The sequence below is a fragment of the Pezoporus wallicus genome, unplaced genomic scaffold (genome assembly GCF_028554395.1).
Source record: "Pezoporus wallicus isolate ANWC-B61680 ecotype Strahan unplaced genomic scaffold, APGP_CSIRO_Pwel_v1 contig_229, whole genome shotgun sequence".
NCBI classification, from domain to species: Eukaryota; Metazoa; Chordata; class Aves; order Psittaciformes; family Psittacidae; genus Pezoporus; species Pezoporus wallicus.
Genome location: NW_026638360.1, coordinates 2,907,979 through 2,929,814, shown reverse-complemented (window position 1 = coordinate 2,929,814; position 21,836 = coordinate 2,907,979). Strand labels below are relative to the sequence as shown.

At 51.1% G+C, this 21,836-nt stretch overlaps 1 protein-coding gene across 1 annotated transcript; it reads left to right on the top strand.

Annotated features, from left to right (window-relative positions):
- The first annotated feature begins 219 nt into the window (after positions 1-219).
- Positions 220-20,304, top strand: CD101 (CD101 molecule). The gene is given in 15 exon segments (XM_057410556.1): positions 220-262; positions 1,323-1,379; positions 1,382-1,702; positions 6,633-6,738; positions 6,740-7,000; positions 7,002-7,033; positions 9,788-9,978; positions 9,981-10,173; positions 10,865-11,248; positions 12,172-12,552; positions 15,941-15,954; positions 16,555-16,602; positions 17,229-17,283; positions 18,089-18,478; positions 20,078-20,304. Coding segments are annotated over 15 exon segments (2,703 nt in total).
- The last annotated feature ends 1,532 nt before the right edge of the window (positions 20,305-21,836 follow it).

Here is a 21,836-nt window from a genome sequence, read left to right as displayed (position 1 = left end):
ATGGGGCTGGGGTGCTCAGTGTCACCTCCCACAGGCATGTTACGTTGCACCCATCTTCCCAACTGGGTGCAACGGCATTTTTGAGCAGAGGAACAGAGGAAACCATCACCACAAGGCAGCTTTCTCCTAGATACTTTCAAAACAGAAGAGTTGCTGTCACCACTGTGTGAGAGCCTTCCACCGCCTCTCTGGAAGCAGACACAAGCAGAGCTGTTTTCCATGGGGCTGGGGCAGTGCCTGCCAGCCGCCTTCCTCCTCCTGGGTGAGTGTCCTGCCTAGTGGTGGTGGCAGCTTTCCTGGGGTAGGGGGGGGATATAAAGCACCCCCTCAGTACAGATGAGACATTTGCAGGTGGGTGGCTCAGCCAGCACTGCTCTGACTCCATGGTCATGGGAAGAGCTGCGGTGGCATGGTCTGCTTTCGGCAGTGTGCTTTCACTGCAAAGCAATAGCCTGGACCCTCCCGGGGGTTTGGTGAAGGGACATGAGCACCCCTGTTGTGTGGCTGTGGGGAGCATGGAGGGGGCTACTTCATCTCCCCTTCCCTTGGGAGGGGGTTTCTGAGGGTTCCTTAGGCTGTGCTGCCACCAACTCTCTTCCCTGAGCTGGTCTCTGTGGCTGGTTTTTGACTCAGTGCCCACATCCAGTGGGCGTTTTGCTTGGTGTGCCTGTTGGGCATTGAAACAGAGCAATTGTCACCACTGGGAGCTCTGCAGGAGGGGAGGGTGCATGGGTGGCCATCACCAAAGCCTCTTCAGGCAGAAACAGAGGGAAGCCCTTGGGTTCTCCTGGTGCCCTCTGCCTTGCTGGCCCCATCTCCCGCATCCTCCCTGGTTTCTGTCCATGGAGCACCTCTGCAGCACCCAGCCTGCCGGTTCCCTCTGCTACACACATCCCTTGGCTTCTGCATTGCATCTCCTTCCCTTGCAGTGGTCAGCTTTGGCAACTGCTCCCTTATCCCCCCTGCTGTGCAGGACCTGAGTGCTTTGCCTTCTGAATTGTAACACTCCACAAGCTTCTTCCGGTGTTCTCTACCTGGTTGCTGGCTAAGAGATGCTCTCCTGCCACAAGCAGGCTTGATAACCTTCCAGCCGTAGTGATCTGATCTGTCATTTGAATTCCAGTGTGGTAGAGACAGGAAAGTTTAGAGATCTGTTGTAACAGGACTTGTTCTTGCAGTCGCAAGGGGTGTGACGTCCCTTGGACTTCATGCTTCAAAGAATGAGATTACGCAGCAATTCTTTTCAGTTGTGATCTCTTGCACATCCAGACCCACTACTGTTTTGAGTGTGCAGCCCTTGCGGTGTGCTGACTGTTTGCCAGCAGGCTTGAGCACTGGCCAGCAGCTGTTGACTGTTAAGAAGGGGCCCTTCTACCTCATTAGGGTTCCCACATCACGTTGTGGTGCAAGGTGAGCGGCTACCAGGGCCCGTCGGAGCAGAACTCCCAGTGGTCCATCTGCCTGCCCTCGGCCCCTGAGCGGGAGGTGCAGATCGTCAGCACCGTTGACCCATCCTTCCCCTACGCCATCTACACCCAACGCGTGCGCAGCCGTGGGATCTACGTGGAGCGGGTGCAGGGGGACGCCGTCCTGCTGCACATCACCGACCTGCAGGACCGGGATGCTGGCGAGTACGAGTGCCACACGCCCAACACTGACGAGAGGTACTTTGGGAGTTACAGCGCCAAGATGAACCTCCCAGGTGGGTCCTGAAAGAGAGCCCTGCTTGCTGCTGGGCAGGGGCACAGTCAGGTTTCCACTGCCTCCAAGAGCACAAGAAGTGCTTGTCTCTGGGTCTCTGACAGAGGGGCAGCTGGGAAAAGGGGTGGTTAATGGGACCAGGGGACAAAAATTTTATTACTCTTCCCACTGTGGGATTGCTGCTAACTGCTGGCCATACCCCTGGTCATGTCCCCTTGCAGGTTGCTCTGGCCTTTGCCTCCCAGCCAGGGCAAGGGGAAGAGAGAGGAAGCCTCTGCTGTCCCGTGGCCCGACATTTAACTTCAGCTCCTGACTCAGCCACAGCATTTCTCAGCTAAGCACTTAAGAAGACAGCAGTTTTCAGGCTCAGTACGTTAGCTGTTGATGTACTCTCAGGTCAGGGTGTAGGGCTTGACCCAAGCATGATACCCACATATGGAGGGAAGCAGCAGGGAAGGGGGAAGGTAATAGGGGGAAGAGGCAAAGGGAAAGGCTCTACTGTGAGCCCATGGAGTTACATGATGGCATGGTCACAATGAGAACAATCAGCCATTGGAATAATCTCCCCATGAAAGTGATGGACTCCACAGTGTTGAAAGTTTCTAATATTGAGCTGGACAGGGTGCTGGGACATCTCATCTATGTCATGCTTTGCCTGAAAGGCTGGTCCAGATGATCCTTGAGGTCTTGTTCTGGGTTCAGCAGTAGCAGTCATTTTTAGTCCTTCTTAGTAGTTGGTGTGGTGCTGTGTTTTTGACTTCCGACCTGGGAACAGTGCTGATAGCACCGATGTTTTTAGTTACTGCTCAAACGTTCAAGGACATTCTGAGTCTCATGCTCTGCCCGGGAGCAGGGGAAGCTGGGAGGAAGCAGAGACAGGACACCTGACACAAACTAGCCAAAGAGGTATTCCATACCACAGCATGTCATACCCACTATATAAACTGGGGGCAGTTACCCAGAAGGGCTAGATCACTGCCGGGGTTGGGCTGAGTATTATCAGTCAGTGGGTGGTGAGCGATTGTATTCTCTTCCCTTGTTATTTTCCCTTATCATCATTATTATTATTGGTGGCAGCAGCAGTGGTTTTGTGTTATACCTCAGTTACTGGACTGTTCTTTTCTCAACCTGTGGGAGTTACATTCTTTTGATTCTCCTCCCCATCCCTCTGGGAGCAGGGAAAGGAAGGGGGTGGGGGGAGTGAGAGAGCAACTGCGTGATTTACAGCTGAGCTTAAACCACGACAGGCCCAATGTGGGGCACAAAGGGTTGAGATAACGACAGATCTGACCAGAGTGTGTCTAATCATGTTCATGAAAAGCATTAAGTGTTTCTGATTAATAGTCACTCGTCACAAAGCTGATTTATTGGCTCTCAAAGTTGTTGCTCTTGATCTCACAGTTTCAGCATGTCGTACCTTACTTACAGCCGGTATTTGCTGTGTTAGTATTTATTGGCTGGGGACCTTGGGCTAAGGTTCTTGTTTCACTGTACTTCATGGCAATGACTTGTAATACGGGTGGGCTCCAGCAGCAGGGCGGGACGGACGTGGCGGTGGACTTGTACCTGGCCGTCCGGCTGCTCTTCACCGGCCTGGCCCCCATCCTCGCCTCTGTCTTTGTGAGGCTGCAAGGAGCTGAGGGGGAGCGGCCCCGGGAGCCAGCGGTGGCCAAAGTGGCCCGGGAGAGCGGCCCCGGGGACCAGGAGGCTGGGAGGGGGCAGCTGCCAGTGGAGGAGGTCAGGGCGGTTGAGAAGGGGAAGGTGGCGGCTGCCTAGCAGCGGGAGGAGGCAGCGGAGGAGCCGAGCCCTGCAGCTGAGCCCAGCCCCGTGGCAGCTGAGAGCATCCCCCAGCAACCACCTGCTGAGCCCCACAAGTCCGAGCCCCAGGAGGATGCAGAGAGCAAGGTACCACCTTTGGACCTGCCTCAGCTGAGTCCAGCCTCGGGCACCCGGGACAAGTGGAGGATGCAGGAGACCATGCAGCCTTTCCCAGCAAGGCAGAGGAGGAAGATCTGGACTCGGAAAAAGAGAAGCTGGTGGTGGGAGAGCCGGCAAGCACAGCAGCTACACCAGCCCCAGTGGCAAGTACAGCAGCATCGTTAGAGAGTTCTGAAGGTTTTGAATGGCCTTTGGCTACCCCTGGGACCTGCCTGCTGACTGTGATGGGGATCAGCATGTTGATACAGTGTGTTTTATCCATGACCATTTTGTCTGATCTCGAAAGTTAAGCAGAGTTGGGTTTGGGTCTTGTCTAGGGTTAGACGATGATATAGGAGGACTGTCGTGGTTTAAACCTAGCCAGACAGCTTGTTCACTCACTCCCAGTGATTGGTGTCAGGCTGGAAGCAATTGAGGCCTGCGTCCCCCCCCCCGCCAGGGACTCTCCCCTTCCCCGCTCCCAGAGGGATGGGGAGGAGAATCAAAAGAATGCAACTCCCATGGGTTGAGACAAGAACAGTCCAACAAGCAGTGTACAGCACAAGTCACCACCGCTACCACCAACAACAACGATAAGAGAAAATAACAAGGGAAGAGAATATGATACCACCCGCCGAAAATCAAGTCCCACCCAGAAGACCCCATGTTTTTCCGGGTAACTCCCAGTTACCCCCCGGGCATGATGTGCTGTGGTATGGAATACCTCTTTGGTCAGTTTGGGTCAGGTGTCCTGTCTCTGCTTCCTCCTGGCTTCCCCTCCTCCCTGGCAGAGCATGAGCCTCACAAAGTCCTTGGTCAGGGTAAACATTACTGAGCAACAACTGAAAACATCGGTGTTAATCAGCACTGTTCCCAGGCTGGAAGTCAAAACACAGCGCTGCACCAGCTACCAAGAAGGAGAAAAACTGACTGCTACTGCTGAACCCAGGACAGAGGACCAAGAGGTTTTCCCCAAGGCTGGACAGTCATGAGTGGCAGGGTGTGTGGGACAGTACGGGTGAGTATGTAGTCCACGGGGCCCCTCCCGTGCTTTGGAAGCATTGGAGATGGAAGGCAGCTGTATGGAGTCCCAATCAACAAGCTGCAGAAACTGCTGAAGGGGATGGTGAATTATTTTGAACCTGGTGGGCCCATGACACTTCAGGCCATCGCAGCAGACATGCAACATAAAGACGGAATCATGATCAAGGGGTGGACTTGGTAACAGACGCTATTGCCCAGGTTATTCACGAGTGTGAACACTGCACACAGCCTCTCCTGCTCTGAACGATTGTTACAAGAGGTGCAGCCTGACATCATGGACCAGATGGATTCAGCAGCTTTATAGGGATTGGTCCATGCACTAAGATAAGAGTGCACTGAGATAAGAGTGATGGTATCTTGAAAATGTGGGATCTGAGCATGACGTGAATGGTATGGAATAAGGGGTAGGTACTGTCCTGGGTTCAGCAGTAGCAGTCATTTTTTCTCCATCTTAGTAGCTGGTGCAGTGCTGTGGTATTGACTTTCGGCCTGGGAACAGAGCTGATAACACTGATGTTTTTAGTTACTGCTCAAATGTTTGGTCTGGCCAAGGACTTTGTGAGTCTCATGCTCTGCTGGGGAGGAGGGGAAGCTGGAAGGAAGCAGAGACAGACACCTGACCCAGGCTAACCAAAGAGGTATTCCATACCACAGCACGTCATGCCCACTATATAAACTGGGGGCAGTTACCCAGAAGGGCTAGATCACTGCTCAGGTTGGGCTGGGTATCGGTCAGTGGGTGGTGAGCGATTGTATTCTCTTCCCTTGTTATTTCCCTTATCATTATTTTATTGGTGGTAGCAGTAGTGGTTTGTGTTATACCTTAGTTACTGGACTGTTCTTATCTCAACCCGTGGGAGTTACATTCTTTTGATTCTCCTCCTTATCCCTCAGGGAGCAGGGGAAGGAAGGGGGTGGGGGGAGTGAGAGAGCGACTGCGTGATTTACGGCTGAGCTTAAACCATGACAGGTCTCTTCCAACCCGGTATTCTTTGATGCTATAGTAGTAATTCCCCTTGGTATTCATCCCTGTATTCTCTTTATGCTAGTGGTGTACCAGTCTGCACTTGGGATTGTGAGGGGCTGGATGTTAATCTCTTTGGGGTTGCCTAATTAGTACTGGTCATAGTTTGACTAAAGAGGGTACTGCAAAGAGCTTCATTGTGCTTTCTTGCTTGCTGAGATTTTAAGCACTTCACATGCCTTTGCATCAGCTGATGAAAGCCTTGTCAATCAACTACGAAAGATATTTCTCCTATGCTGTCAGATTCATAGAATCATAGAATAGGGTTGGAAAGGACCTGAAGTTCCAACCCCCCCTGCCATGGGCAGGGACACCTCACACTGAACCATATCACCCAAGGCCTCGTCCAACCTGGTCTTGAACACTGCCAGGGACAGAGCATTCACAACTTCCTTGGGCAACCCATTCCAGTGCCTCACCACCCTAACAGGAAAGAATTTCCTCCTTATATCCAATCTAAACTTCCCCTGTTTAAGTTTTAACCCATTACCCCTTGTCCTGTCACTACAGTCCCTAATGAAGAGTCCCTCCCCAGCACCCCTATAGGCCCCCTTCAGATACTGGAAGGCTGTCATGAGGTCTCCACGCAGCCTTCTCTTCTCCAGGCTGAGCAGCCCCAACTTTGTCAGCCTATCTTCATACAGGAGGTGCTCCAGTCCCCTGATCATCCTCGTGGCCCTTCTCTGGACTTGTTCCAACAGTTCCATGTCCTTTTTATGTTGAGGACACCAGAACTGCACACAATACTCCAGGTGAGGTCTCACAAGAGCAGAGTAAAGGGGCAGGATCACCTCCTTCGACCTGCTGGTCACGCTCCTTTTGATGCAGCCCAGACTGATTCATTAGGGCTTGACCACAGTTTTGTAGTGTCTGGCACGTTGCCCATTGAGGCCCAGAGACAATTTTCCCTCTGACCATCTGCTCTCTGTTTCTTCCCCATGCTCAGTGATTGCAGACACCCTCTGTGCTTCCCTGGCACCGCAGTTCCTCACCTGCACCGAAGGGGATGAGGTGGAGCTCACCTGAGAGGTGTCCAAGCTCACTGCCCAGCACACATCTCTCTATTGGTTGGTACCATCTTCATGGAGCAGGAGAGCACTGCTCTGAGGAGGTCCTCACCCTCTCCAAGGACTTTATCTTGAAGCCAGGGCCCTCTTACACGCAGAGGGCTCTGGTGGGAAACGTGCAGCTGAATAAGATTGGGAACACCACATACAAGCTCTCCATTGAAGGAGCGGAGCTGTCTGACCAAGGGCAACTGTATTGCGAGAAAGCTGAGTGGATTGAGGATCCTGATGGGATGTGGAAGGATATCTGGGAGGACATTGCTGGTGATCATGAGCCAGGGTAAGGTCCTTGTAAGCTCACATGTTCATTCTAACTCCTTTGTGCATTTAAGGCTCTATAGCAGTAGCCTTGTCTGTTCATGCTGTCACCAGTCTACTGGCTTTCAGAGAAACTGGTGTTGCTGTTTATTAGACCATCTATGCGTCCCTTCCTAGTAGTTCACATATGGTAGTAATGGAACTGTGGGTCAGACTGTGCTTTGAAGAAGGTGCACCTAACTCCTGTCTTATGCTTTAGGAAAATGTAATATGAAGTATTTAGAAGGAGGAGACTTAGATTTGCTACCATGTGTAAGGTGGATTAAAATAGGAAAGCTTAAAACCAGCCTTTTGCAAGTGCTGCCTGTCCTCCCAAACACCAGTCTTTGCCAGGCACCTCGTGTTCCCTCTGCCCAGCAGCTTCCCATGGCTCTGGTTCCGTGGTTCTGGGCAACCTCATCTAGTTGAAGATGTCCCTGCTCACTGCAGGGTGGTTGGACTGGATGAGTTTTGAAGGTCCCTTCCAAACCAAACTATCCTATGACTCTATGGCTCCTGGCATCTCCAGACTCTGTGCTGCATCTCCCAGGGCCAATAAGAAAATCCCTCTCTCCACACTGCCCTGGGATGGTTACAGTGTGTTCGCTGCCACTCATCTGAACACATGCCTTTTGCTGGCTGCAGTTGTTTCCCTGCTCTTCCCTCAGCTGTGGGTGTGTAGCTGTGCCCAGTTGAAGGGAAAAACTCCCTTTCTCACAAGTAAGTTTTACCTTAAAGCAGCCAAGACAAGTCTGCATCTAGTTGACACCCTTTAACATATGCAGTAAAACAGGAGCAAGTCTTTCACTGAAAACCTGCCTGGGGATGTGGTGTACCCTGTTCTCATGCCTCAGGGAAGATGAAGGAGGCTGCAGAGCTGGGGCAAGGAGGGAAACCAGTGTCTCATGGTAGGGTGGTGAGGCAGAGCAGGAAACCAAAGAAAGGGAAGGACCAAGCATCCTGTCTGTGACTCAGGAAGGCAAGGTACTGGGGGAGGGAAGCAAAGTGCAGTCTCACACTGTCAACAGTCTGGTTCCTAAAACCTGGCACAGCTTTATTCCCCTTATTGCACGCTGTTTGCAGCAATGGCTTTCCACGTCTGCTGCTGCCTGGAGAGCAATAGCAATCAGTGTGCTTTCCTGCATCCATCCGCTTATTCAAGAGGGTTCATCATGACCAGTGTGGCTTTGGGTACCAGTGCCACAGGATTGTTTAGAAGTAGAGAAACCTTGTCAGAGTTTACTATTTGCCCTGTGGTAGCTGTTAAGGGTATAAGGCAGGCGATAGTGGGAAGAGGACAACATGGTGGTTGTATTAGAGCTGCTGGTATTGCTGGGGGGTAAATAGCAACGGACGTATGAGCCTTCCATCCTGTCAGCATGGTCCCATGGGAGAGGCCAGCCTGCAGGGCTGAGCATCCCACCACAGCGGCAGCCAGTGACCACTCTGACCATGGCTAACCACTCCACTGGTTTCTATAAACTTTCCAACAAATATTTGGGAATGCAAAACACATCTGCAGTGGCTAGGATTCCTGTTTGCAAACTGTTTATGAACCAGTGTTTAAATTCACAGGGTACTCTGCTTTCAATAAATTACTCAAGCCCTTGCAGTGGCACTCTGGGAGCTGCTCTGTTTTACCTCCAAGCTACAGCACATAGCCTTGCCCTTGTTAGACATGGGGGACCCTACAGTGACCCAAGGAGATGGAGTGTTGTGGACCAAACTGCCTGCCCATGGAGTCTGAGCTCAGCCCTACCCCTGTTTTTGGCTGTGCCACTGCTGTGTGGGGTCACGGCACAAGGTTTTGGGGCACCCTGTGGGTCTCTGCCTGCATCCACTCCTCAGCCAGACCAGTGCTGGGAACCAGAGCGCATTAGTGGCAGAGGCTTTGAGGCCCTGTGAGAAAGGTAAGATGTATCATAGGACCCAGAGACTGGGTCTTTACTTCAGGTGGAGCTGACTGACCAAGAGGGTCTGCCAAGGAGAAGGTGGCTTTGTGCTCCCCATGGTGCTACCCTCTTTGCTCAACGTCTGCTGCTTGTCAGTATGAGGGACAGGGCAGGAACCTAGGAGATGATCTCCACCTCCTCTTGCTTTCCTCCAACTTCCGTGTGCTGTTACAATCTTGATATTTCTGCTTCCTGTGGAACTACCCCAAAACCTCTCTATCTTGGGGAGCATCTGTTGCCCACATCCTGCAGCAGCCAGTGAGGGCTGCAGCGTGTGGGACCACCAGCATCAGATTCAGACAAGCAACTTGAGTGCCAGACCTCCACTCACCTTTTCTGCAGACAGCAGAATTAAAAACACCACTGAGTGGTAAAGCCCCTCTGTGCCCCTTTCCGGCTTAAGGGATATTTGTCACATGAAACAGAAGAGCTCCAGGAAGTGAGACAGAGCAGCTCCCCCCAAAAAACTGATGCCTCTGGGTTAGGATGCCTGAGCTGAGCCAGGGGTGGCTGTGGCCCAAGGCCATCTTGGGGGGTGCTCTGCTGTAAAGAGGGGAGCTTAGCTCCACTGGACTGTGGTGCCTCCTCCACCTGAGATTGCTGGTTAGTGCCTGGCAGCTGTCTCTCCATGGGCAAAGTTTTCCATCCTGATGACTTTTCTTATGAAAACTGTTTCAGCAGAGAATTCCCTCACATTTCCCTCTGCGCGGCCATCAGTGCTGCCAGGCAGGAGAAAAGCATGAGCAGGGCCCCCTAGCACACTCTTTGCTTTTGACTACCCACAGGTAGAAACATCTCCATGGACATTGCTGTTGCTGAAAGCTCCCTTTCTGAAGGTGATGCCTTGCAGATAAATTGCTTGGTGGGATCTGAGAAGAGCAACAGCAGGCACTTTCAAGTGCTTTGACTCCTCAACAGCATGGAAGTGGCCAAGGCTGACCGCCATGGGGTATTGTCTTTGGAGGCAGAATATGAGGAGAGAGAGAGAAGCTGGGGCAGCTCCAAGCATTCAAGCAAAGCAATATGGTTTATGTCCTCACTATCTATGAGGTGGGGCTGAAGGACAATGGGACATACTGCTGCTCTGTTTCGGAGGTGAAGACTCCTGGAGACTTTCACAGCATCCACACTGTTCTGTCATCAGGCATCCAAGTGAATGTGAAGCAGAGAGGTTGGTAAATCCTAGTGGCTGCTCTTCTGGGTAAAGCCTGCAATAATCCCTGACTAGGGAACACTTCAAGTCTGGCCTTATCTTGGTAGGGGCAACACACATGCTGTTTACAGCAAAATCGCAAATGTGCCATAGGTTTTGGTAGATAATAGTGTAAAAAGCACTTGCTTCTGGCAAACATTAGCATGACAAATGCTGCAGCTCTCAATAAAGTGTAAATCTATAGCTTAGGCTCTTTGCAATGTTTTGGGGCAAATAGGTACAGAGTTTTGAAGAGGTTTGGTCTCCCTGTGTCTTTGGAAAATTGTGAGCAATGCCTGTTGCTGTTCTGAGGATCATGGGATGGACCCAGCAGAGCAGGTACTTCTGGATGAGGGGAATAGTTGCTATTTCCATCAGGGTGATTTCATGGTTTTGGAGGGATTGCTTGTAAGAAACCACTCTGAGAGATGTGCAGTAGACTCTTGGTTTTCTTGTCATAGCTGTATGATGACAATTCTAATGTATCAGGAGATGCCTGTTGAGACTATTTCATAAACATTTCTTTATGTATCCGTGTCCCAAGAAAGGCACTCCTTTCTGTTTCTATTATCGAGATTTATCTAGTCTCTCCATTCAATGCTGCAGTATCTCTGGCTTTCTCTGAGGAGCACAACAACTTCCCCTCCAAGTTGGTAACTGTTGTTTGCAGAGAGCCAATTGTGCCTGTCCATGTCTACTAGCACGCTGCAGGTCATGGCAGGAGGTGCCCTGATCCTGCTTTGTGAGGTGCAAGGAACCATCAGCCCTATGTTGGTGTAGTGGGGGTGTCTGCCACTGCAGCACCCAGGTCCTTGGTTGCTGGTGACCACCATGGAGCAAGATGGCACCCTGAGCCTGGGCAGCACCTACCAGGACAGCAGGATTCCGGGGAGCCTCCGGCTGGAGAAAGCGAACTCTGGTGCCTTCACCCTGGTGATCCCCAGCATGTTAGATGAGGATGACGGCGGGCAGTATGGCTGTTAAGTGACAGAGTAGTCCCGAAGCCAGAGCTGGATAAAGGAGCGGGAGACAGCAGTGTCAGCTCCATGGGAGGGTTAGGCCAGTCCTATTTCTGGGCTTTCAAGCTGTATGTGCTGGAGGCAAGGCTGGAGAAGCGGGTGGACAGAAGTCTGCTGTGCTCTAAGCTCCACTGCTGCTGTTGCAGGATGACCTGGGGCTGATCACTTGGCCATGGCATGCTTCAATTACCCCCATTTCTAGCAGAGTGCTTAAGTCCTCCATGTGACATGTTTTCAGAGGGATAACTGGGACAGAACAGCTAAAATGCAGAGACCTCAAAGACAGTGGCTTGCTCAGGAGGTCTTTCTGACCGTCCCTTAGCTTAAAATACAAAATATCTGTTCTAGCAGCATAATTACTTCTAGTAGTTAAGCTCAACAAATGCACTTGCTGTGTCATATGGTGGCCTTTGTCAGAGAGACACCCCTGGTGCAGTCATCGCATTTCTTCTCCTGCCCTCCTGTCTGTGCACAGAGCTGCTAACCTCCCTGCATGCTAACCTCCCTGGCATACAATGCCCACAGCGTTTCTTTTGATTGCTGGAATGTGTGCCTTTATGGAGAGGCAGCTTTTGGCTGTGATTTAGGGTGGTTTTCCTTTCTTATTGCTGGGCTGCACGTCCAAGCGCACTGGTTGGTCCAAACAGGGCAGCAGCATCAGCAGAGGATCCCTGGCTCCCTCTTGCAGGATGGGACTGGGGAGCCTGGAAGAGAGGGTACTCAGGGTTACCCGGGTTGTGGGAGAGCAGGGGGTGAGGCAGGAGAGAGGGAGGGTCGGTGTGGGGCTGGAAGAACACAGGACAACCCATGGGACAGTGGCACTGGCAGAGGAGCAGCAGGAGTGGTGGCTGCCATGGGGCTGAGGTGGCTGAGGCAGTGGGGATGTCCTGCATAGGAAGAGGGGTGACATGGGGCAGGATTTCTGTCGTGGTGCCAAAGGCTCTCTCTTCCCGAGTAGGTCTTGGTCTGTACGCCATGCTGAGAAGCCGAACTGTCACTGTCAGATATGGGCAGAGTTTTGAACTCATCTGCCAAGTGAGCACTAACTATACCCTTAGGGAGGTGCCAGTGTCTGTGAGGTGGTTCTTCCAGCCCAGCCTGTCCGGTGGCCACTATCAGTAGCTGGACCACAGCACCATGGCCTGTGGGACTGTGCAGCCACACTTCCAGGGGAAAGCTCTGTTGACGAAGGCTGACATCTCCTTCAGGCTGCCCATCCACAGTGCCAACAGGTCATACCTGTGTGAGGTGGAGGTCTGGAGGAAGAACACCCTGCTGTTGGGGCCACCAGCAGCCCCCACCAAGTCCAATCCTGTGGGAATAAAGGTGGTGCTGCCAGGTAAGCAGCGCCTCAGGTGCTTCTTCAGCAGAGGTCTCCTCTTCTGCAACTTCAAATCCATCAAACATGATTGGGGCAACCAGGACCAGTGATGGCTGGGGTGTCCCTAGCAGAGTCACCTCCCAGGGCTGCAAAAGACGGTGCTGCCTGTCCTGTTTCTTCCTCAGCACCCACAGCTCCTGACAATACTCTTTGTGGCGAATTTGGTGTTGGGGAGTGAAAATGCCTATTTATTTGCGGATTATGCCAAGTATAAAGGGCCCTCCAGCCCACCCTCCCTGTGCTTGCTCCCTGCTGCATGGTGTCAGCTTGCTGTGCTCACGGATGGGGCTGCTGGAGGAACTGGAGGTATTCCTGCCAAAGCCTCTAAGCCTGTGGAGGCGGGTGTGAGAACATGTGTTTGGGTTTTATTCCCCTCTTGTCTGTTCTGCCAGCAAAGGAGAGTTCTTTTAACTTTGTGCGTTAAGTGCTCCTTCCTCTAATCCTTGGATTTTCAGAATTGCAACCCAGTGAACTGAAATTATGTATTTTCTGTGGGTTTTTTGTTTTGTTTTGTTTTTTTACAATTCATGGATTTGCGGTATCATAAGCTGGTAACATTTCCTTCCCTTTTCAGGTTTGTTTCCGTGGTGCTCTCCCTCCTGCTCCACTGCTGCTCTTTCCTTGCCCCTGCAGAGCTGGATGCTGGGACGCTCTGTGTTACACCTGAGCTACAGCCACCCAGGGCCAGGAGGTCTGTGGGGTGTACTGAGGCTGGGGGTGACAACAGATAGTGTCTGTGAGTGCATGTTAGTGGTTAAATGGCACTAAAGATAAGCAGGTGTAATTGTAGAGCATCTGCACAGAGGAGACAGTAGCAGCAGAGATACTACATTTGGCTCCAAAGGTATTGCAGCTGCAATGCCATTAAAGATGTTGATAACTGGGAGGGCACAATGCACAGTGGGAGGTGGCTGCTGGCTCTAGTGCTGTCTCAGGCAGCGTGAGCCAGCAAAGGAAACTTAGGAAGGGAGAGAAGTAATTCTGGGAAGGAGGCCGGCTCTAGAAGCAATGGGATGAGGCACAGCCATGTTCACAGTCTCTTCCCCTGGCTCCAGCAGTGAGAGACTCTCAGTTAATTAAACAGAAATGGAAAGCATGTCTTTCTGTCCCAAAGGAACATGGAGGCAGCTGCTTTGCCCTTTTTGGTAATTGATCTTTAGTGGTAGCAAGAGGAGAGCTGGGGGTGAAACAAAGCTAGATTCATGGCAAGTACTCTGCTTCCTCTTGAGGTGATCTCTGAGAATGTAACAGCAATTTTCCTCATCAAAGTCAAGTGCTTACCCCAGCAGTTCCTGTGGCTTCTCTCTGAGCTCTAGTAGCTTTTGCTTCTCAACTATTTTCTGTCCCTGCGGGTGTCAGGACAGGCCATACTCAAGCCACAGTGTCAGCCCTCCCTTTTGTGTCCCTGAATAAAGCTCCTGGCCATCAGGAGGCTGCTGTGTTATATTCCTCTGTACTGAGCAGCTGAAGTTAAGAGCCAAATCTCTTGCTTTTCCCAGCGTGATCAGCTCACCTGTCAGAGAAACACGGTAGCTGAGGTTGGCAGGGACATCTGGAGGTCATCTGCTCCAAGGCCCCTGTTGAAGCAAGGCCACCTAGAGTAGGCTGCCCAGGACTATGCCCAGTGTCCCTCTCTGGTGTTTTGTGCTTCCTTAGAGCTGGCTGTGGGCTGGGTATGCTTTTAAATGCTGAAGTCCGAAGATACCAACTTGCATCTGGTTCGTAAGTGCACTCAAGCCTGCTTGATCACGATGTGTGTTGATCTGATTGAATTTGCATAGCTTTCTAATTATGGTGATTGCTTTCCCATCTTTTCTGCTTTTTGCCCTTACTTATTTCTTCAGAGCAGCAAATGTGCGCTGTGAAACACAGGGCAGCACTTTGCTGATCCCTTGGGAGTGGCAATCTCCTAGACCTCCCAGTGGACGTCTCTGCTGAAGTGAGGTAGTAAGCAGGTACTGGGGCTTGTGCAAGTCCCATTGTGGAGGAAACTGTCAACCTTTTGGTGAAAAAGTGTGTATGCAGTGTGGAGAGAAGAGGGAGGAAGAGCAATAGGGTGCAAAGAGAAATGAGCAACATAAGTGGATGTGAGCAGGGAGGTTTTGTTGGCAGACAGGGTGTCAGGAGTCATCAGTTGGGATATTTTGCATTGACCAGTCTCAAGAAAGAGACTGATGGTCTCTGAAGTGGATTGCACGAGTTTTGAGAAGAAATGCTTGAAGAAAGGGGACATGAGTGGACTTCATTCTGTGGTGTCTCCCTTCCCCACCAGTCCCTGTAGGAGAAGCCACAGCTCCCTCCTGGTCCACAGTCCCTCTCCATAACCTGCTGCCATCACATCCCTTGGGGAAGTGCTGCAGAGAAGAGCACCCTGCTGAGCCTGTGGCTGAGGGCAGGGGCTGAGATGCTCTGCAGGGACATCTCAGTGTGTGTACTTGAACTGGCACCCAGGAAATGAGCTTAAGAGAGCTTGGCTGCCCCTGTCCTCCATGGCACAGGGCATCCTGCTGCTCAGCTGGTAGAAAGGAAAATGTAAGAATGGAAACTCAGCCTACGTTCACTTAAAATCCTGATGGTGTCTCATGCCAAGTCATTTCTATTTACCCACAGGTAGATACCTGTGTGTACCTCTTCCCCTGACTGCTGGCCTCATCTGGCAGAGGTGGTATCTCAGCTGAGGAGAAACACAGGTAGCTAGAGGCCCTTTGAAGAGACTGGTTCACAGCCTTTCTGTTGCTGGAGGAGTAGGAAAGGTGTTAGCAAGAGGTGGTGTGCAGCTGGAAGGGGGTCTCAAACCAGGAGCAGCCATGTACCCTGCTAGGGGGGCAGAGCTGCAGGCAGCACCACAGCTCTCCTCTCCTGATGTGTTCACTGCTAAATTGAATAATTGCTGGGTGTAATCACAACGGATGTTCAGGACTGTGTTGTGTGGGTTTGGGTTAGTAACCACAGCAAAGACCTGAGATGGCAACTGTTTGTGAAACCCACTCAGGCTCTGCAGTCTCTCTGAGCTAAGACATTTATTCACAGCCTCCAAAGTGATGTGCTGTTTTTGTCACTTATGTGTGACACTTATGTTCAAGCCCCTTGGTCCCCCAGGCTCCTCTGCTGCTTCCCTGTCCAGCAGCACCCAGGTGATTCATTGCCACAGTTCAAATAAGGGTGTGTGGATTTGTTCTTTCCCTCCTCCCACACACCCAGTTACAGCATCCCTTATTGGGTCTTTGTCCTCTTAGCACCCTCTTTCTCCCTTCTCTTTCAGTGGGCCTCTCAGGCCAGCCTTCCTCTCCAGCATCTTCTTATTGGCAGCTGCAGCCAGCATGATGATTTTGTTTCTCCGTTTTAGAAAGCAAGCTTTGGGTGGTGTCATGGTTTAAACCCTAACCAGGCAGCTTGCTCACTCACTCCCAGTGAGTGGTGCCGGGCTGAGAGCAATCGAGGCCCCCCCCCCCCTGCCCCCCGGGGCTCTCCCCTTCCCTGCTCCCAGAGGAACAGGGAGGAGGATCGAAAGAGTGCAACTCCCACGGGTTGAGACAAGAACAGTCCAGCAACCAATGTACAACACAAATCACCACCGCTACTACCAACAACAACAATGATGAGAGAGAATAACAAGGGAAGAGAATACGATACCACCGGCCAAGAAACGAGTCCCACTCGGAAGCCCGTGTCCTTCCGGGTAACTCCCAGTTACCCCCCACCCCGGGCATGATGTGCTGTGGTATGGAATACCTCCCTGGCTAGCCCGGGTCAGGTGCCCCATCTCTGCTTCCTCCCGGCTTCCCCTCCTCCCTGGCACAGCATGAACCTCACAAAGTCCTTGGTCAGGGTAAACATCACTTAGCAACAACCGAAAACATCGGTATCACCAGCACTGTTCCCAGGCTGGAAGTCAAAACACTGCACTGCACCAGCTACCAGGAAGGAGAAAAATGACTGCTACTGCTGAACCCAGGACAGGTGGCTACAGAAGATCACTCTGTGGAAATTGCTGGCGGTGCTGACACAGTGTCATGGTGTAAACCCTAGCCAGTTAGCTTGTTCACTCACTCCCAGTAAGTGGTGCCTGGCTGGAAGCAATCGAGACCCCTCCACCCCCCACCCACCCCCCCCCCCTCCCCCGTGGGCTCTCCCCTTCCCTGCTCCCTAAGGGACAGGGAGGAGAATTGAAAGGGTGCAACTCCCATGGGTTGAGACAAGAATAGTCCAGCAACCAATGTACAACACAGATCACCACCGTTACCACCAACGACAACAATGATAAGAGAAAATAACAAGGGAGGAGAATACAATACCACCTGCCGAGAAACGAGTCTGACCCAGAAGCCCGTGTCCTTCCGGGTAACTCCCAGTTACCCCCCACCCCGGGCATGATGTGCTGTGGTATGGAATACCTCTTTGGCTAGCTTGGGTCAGGTGTCCTGTCTCTGCTTCCCCCTGGCTTCCCCTCCTCTCTGGCACAGCATGAGCCTCACAAAGTCCTTGGTCAGGCTAAATATTACTTAGCAACAACTGAAAACATTGGTGTTATCAGCACTGTTCCCAGGCTGAAGTCAAAACACAGCGCTGCACCAGCTACCAAGAAGGAGAAAAATTGACTGCTACTGCTGAACCCAGGACACACAGCCATTGAGTACAAACTCCCAGAGGAAGCATCAGGAAGGACCACACTGGAGTTCAAGCTCCCAGGTGAGCAGAGGGTTATCCCTTGTATAAGTGCTGCTGGAGGAGGCTGGAAAAGTTTATTATGGGGCCTCCCCAAAGCTGGCAGGGCTTAGGGAAAAGCAGTGGCTCCTGCGCTGGATCTGAAACTTGGGGATGCAGGAGGCATCAGTGCCTCTTGAAGGGAAATAGGGAATTAGGGGGATTTACTACATCCTCCCAACCCAGACAAGCTGGTATTTTTGCCACTGACAGATGCTGTCTAATGCTTCATAACAGTGAATCATGGCATCTTCTTTTTCCTCCAGCATGAGGTGTGCTTTGTTGGTTGTCAGTGCTCAGAATAGAGAAGAAACCCTTTTCTGGTACTCCTGAACATCTTGAAGCCAGACATCCAGTTTTCCTTACCCTGCAGCACATTGCTGTGGGGAACAAGGCTGAAGACTCAGCTGCTCCCTCCTTCAGCACTGCACTGCTCAGGTGCATGCTGGGTGTCCCTGCATCAGTACTTCCCTCTCTCAGCCTCACTGGGTTGCAATTCTAAATAAAGCAGATCAGAGAATTCCAGCTTCCTAAATAGCATTTTGTCTAAATGATGCCCTATCACATATTTGGAGTAGGTGGGAATTATTACAGCAGAGGGTTATGAATAGGGGGCAGAGATGATGAGGGGAACACCTCATGGAGCAAGGGGTCTGTGGGTGTCCTGCAGAGGCTCTTGCCATCCCAATTCCACACACTTTATGCTAGAGGATTTCCATCAGCCTGCAGGCACAGACAGACGCATTTATATGGCAACTCAACATATCTTTCTGCTCACATCCTACTTCAGGGCAGGAGCTGCAGCTGGAGAAAACCAGCCGCATCATCTTGGTGAGGGAGGGAGAGGAGGTGACGCTGCACTGCCTGTTGCAGGGTGCCCGCCTGCCCACCACCTGCTTCTTGGCCACATGGTTTAGGGGCAATAAGAGCAGCTGCATCAGGACCCTGCTCACCCTCCACCATAATGGCTCTGTCCAGTACCCCCGGGAGAGCCTGGCAGGGAGGCTGTGCCTCCGCCACCCTGCTGCCAATGACTTCAACTTGACACTGCACAGCATGGAGGGGGCTGACGCTGGGCTGTACCACTGCTGGGTACAGGAGTGGCAGCAACAGGGTGAGGGGAGGGACTGGTTTCTGCAAATCTTGGCACGCTTGAAGTACATCCAGCTCATTACCATCCTGATGGGTAATGCTGCTGGGTGGAAGGGGCTCCTCATCCCACATTAGTGATGCTGGCTGCGATGGCAAAGGTGCCGTGGGGACAGGAAGGCTTGCTAAGGGATTGCAGAGGGGATCAGTGCTGGGGATATCACCAGAGTTATGTTGGGAGCCAGGAAGAGGAGCCCTTTGAGGGACATGTGCTATGGGCCTGGTGGGCGAGGCAGTGAGTCCCAGTGTTGATGATCTGCCAGGGCTGAAACCCAGGTGCTTGGCATTGTAAACATTGGAGGTTGTGGTTATATGGGATATCGAGGGCTCTGACTGTGAGGTATGTGGTCCAGAGGGTACCATTCAGTGCACTTATGTCTGCAGTGCTCTGTGGCTTGTGTGCTCTCTGTGAGACCATGGGCACAAACCATGTGCCATTGGGACCAGAGCTCTTAACTGTTTTGGGGAAAAAATTATTTCTTGCTGGCAAGTCCGTCTCCAGTGAGGTCTCTAAAAACAGCCTTTGTCCTCTTAGGGTGAGTTGGGTGCATGACCAGTGCAACAATAGAGCTGTGTGCCTACATGTGTGTATACTTCTGCACGAGTTACCTGTACTGACCATTGTGGAAGAGCTCAGGGGACCCTTCCCTTGTGCCTGCTACTGGCACAGGCAGGCATGGAGCCTATTCACATGTGTTTGCAACTACAGCAGAGCTAATCTGGATTTAATTGCATAGGGAGGGACTGACAGTGCTTCATCCCCCTCCTGTTTTGTTCCTGCTGTTGTCCATCATGGCTCCTTCTAGCACTTGGATTTTTCTCCTTCATCAGCTCCCTCTGTCTCTTGTGATCCATTACTGGTGGAGTAACCATTGCTAAAATTACTTCGTAACTGCTGAAAAATTCTCCTCCATTTTTGGTGGGTTTTTGACAAGTGGTTTTCATGGTTTTCACAAAATCCAGGAGAAGCTGTGGGTGCCCCATCCCTGGCATCAAAGCCAGGTTGGACAAGGCTTGGAACAACCTGCTCTAGTGGAAGGTGTCCCTGCCCGTGGCAGGGGGTTGGAACTGGATGAGCTTTAAAGGCCCTTCTAACCTGAACCAGTCTGTGAGTCTGCGAAGATCAGCTGGGTGTTTGTTCGCTCTCTCTCTTTTTCTCTTGTGTGCATATGTGTTTCTTCAGTGATGCAGGTATCTCAAAATGCCCCTCTGGATCACAAATTCAAATGTTTGAGCAATTGCCAAGGGGCAATGACATAGTCATATGCCAGTATACCTACAACCAGGAGTAACTTCAGCTGAACAAACCAGGGCTTTATCTGACCTTCCAAAATAAGAAATTGAAGCAAATTGCATGTTTTTTCTCCCCCTTCTCCTCAGGCAGCCTATATCATAGAATCATAGAATAGTTAGGGTTGGAAAGGACTTTAAGATCATCTAGTTCCAATCCCCCTGCCGTGGGCAGGGACACCTTATGCTAAATCATATTGCCCAAGGCCTCGTCCAACCTGGTCTTGAATTCATAAAAATTGATAGGTATTGAAGATTGAGGGGAAGTGGTAAAAGAATAACCTATAGAAAAACAGAGAGAAACTCAAACTACTTGGGGCCTCACTCCTTTTTTTTTTTTCTCCAGAGTCAACCATTTTGTCTAGAACCTGCTTATCCCCATCAGTGCTGAACTTCATTCTGTACTTACCACTGGTGCTGATCCTTCTCCTGGCCCTTGCTGTGTTGTGTTGGTACTTCAAGTTCAGAAGAAGCAAGAAGGGTAACATTACAGGAGACCAGCTGATGGAGCTGCAAGGGGCTGGAGGGGTTGATAAAACAAGGGCCTGCAGTGGCAGATATAATTGAAGGAGATATAATTGAAGGAGTGGAGCTGGACAGCTGAGGGGGACAGTACTTGCAGAGGGGTTTGTTATCATTATGTAGTAGCTTTTGCAATGAATCCTTGAGATTGTGTGTTTTCTCTCAGTGGAATGAAGCAGCTTTGGATTACTGAGCATATAGGGTTTTCATAACAAGTGTTCCTCTCTCCTAGGTTAAGTACCCTCCATTTTCAGACTCTGTTCATTGTGGGGTATTTGAGGTCCTTGCAGTATGTGTCTCCCACTGTGGATGAAAGTGGTGTTATTCCTTGACAAGTATAAAGGGAAAAACAGCTCTTTTTGCACTGTGACACCAAAGTATCTAATTGCTACTCATTTTAGGTGACTTGACAAAAATCTCTGTGGCTAGAAACTAGTGGCAGAACTAGAAACAGAGTATTGGTGTCCCAGTTTAAGGCATTACGCTTGCTTTTGCCCACCTTTTGCTGAGGACACTTTTTTTTTTTGCTCATTGTTTTGCTCAGACACTGCTGTCCCCTCTTTCTGAGAGTGCCTGTGCCCAAAGAGCATCTTCTCTGAAAAGAAATGGTCTTCATCACAAAACCTGTCACAGGAACCTGAGGACTGAGCAAGGCTGGCTGGGCCTGAAGAAAGTCCATAGCAGGACTACCACAAAAAATGAATCTTGTAGACCCAATACAGGACTCGTGTGAAATCTTGGATCCCAGAAGGAAGAAGTGGACACCAAGACATCTTGGAGGTGAGTGTAAAAAGACGTCCCAGCTCCTTTGTTTGGTAGGTCTGCTGTAGGGGAAGTCCAGCCTTTCATGCCTGGACTATCTGTGAGTCAGGAAGCTGGGACCTGGTATTAGGTGCCTCCTTGTTGTACCATGTAATAAAAAAGTCATGTGCTTGTGGGGCAGCTCCTCTGTGCTCCAGCATCCAGCTCAGGCTCACCTTTTCAAGGTTGAGGCATTCTCCTACCTGAAGGCTGGCTGATGCATTAGGGGAAAGAAGATTTCAATCCAGTCCCTGTAAATCAAGGGATTGTCAGCCCCTACTTGTGCAAAGTGGGAAATTCAGGTTAGATACAAGGAAGAAGTTCTTTACTGTGAAGGTGGTGAGGCACTGGAACAGGTTGGCCGAAGAAGTGGTGAATGCCCCATCCCTGGCAGTGTTCAAAACCATGTTGGACAAAACCTTGGGTGACATGGTTTAGTGTGAGGTGTCCCTGCCCATGGAGATGATCTGCCATGGAACTGGATGATCTTAAGGTCCTTTCCAACCCAAACCATTCTGTGATTCTGTAATTCTATAATTCTGTGTGGTCACAGCAAGTTGTAAGATCAGGCATCACGGCGACAATGCACTGTCCTCAAACGAAAGTCGCCATATAGAAAGCATGGCAGATGTTTTATGTACCTGCTTCCTCTGACCAGGGGAAGGTTGTTAAGAGATACCACTCTGTCGTGGTTTAAACCCAGTCAGGTAATTTGTTCGCTCACTTCCCCCCCTTTCTTGCCCTCCCCCTGCTCTCGGAGGGACGGAGAGGAGAAT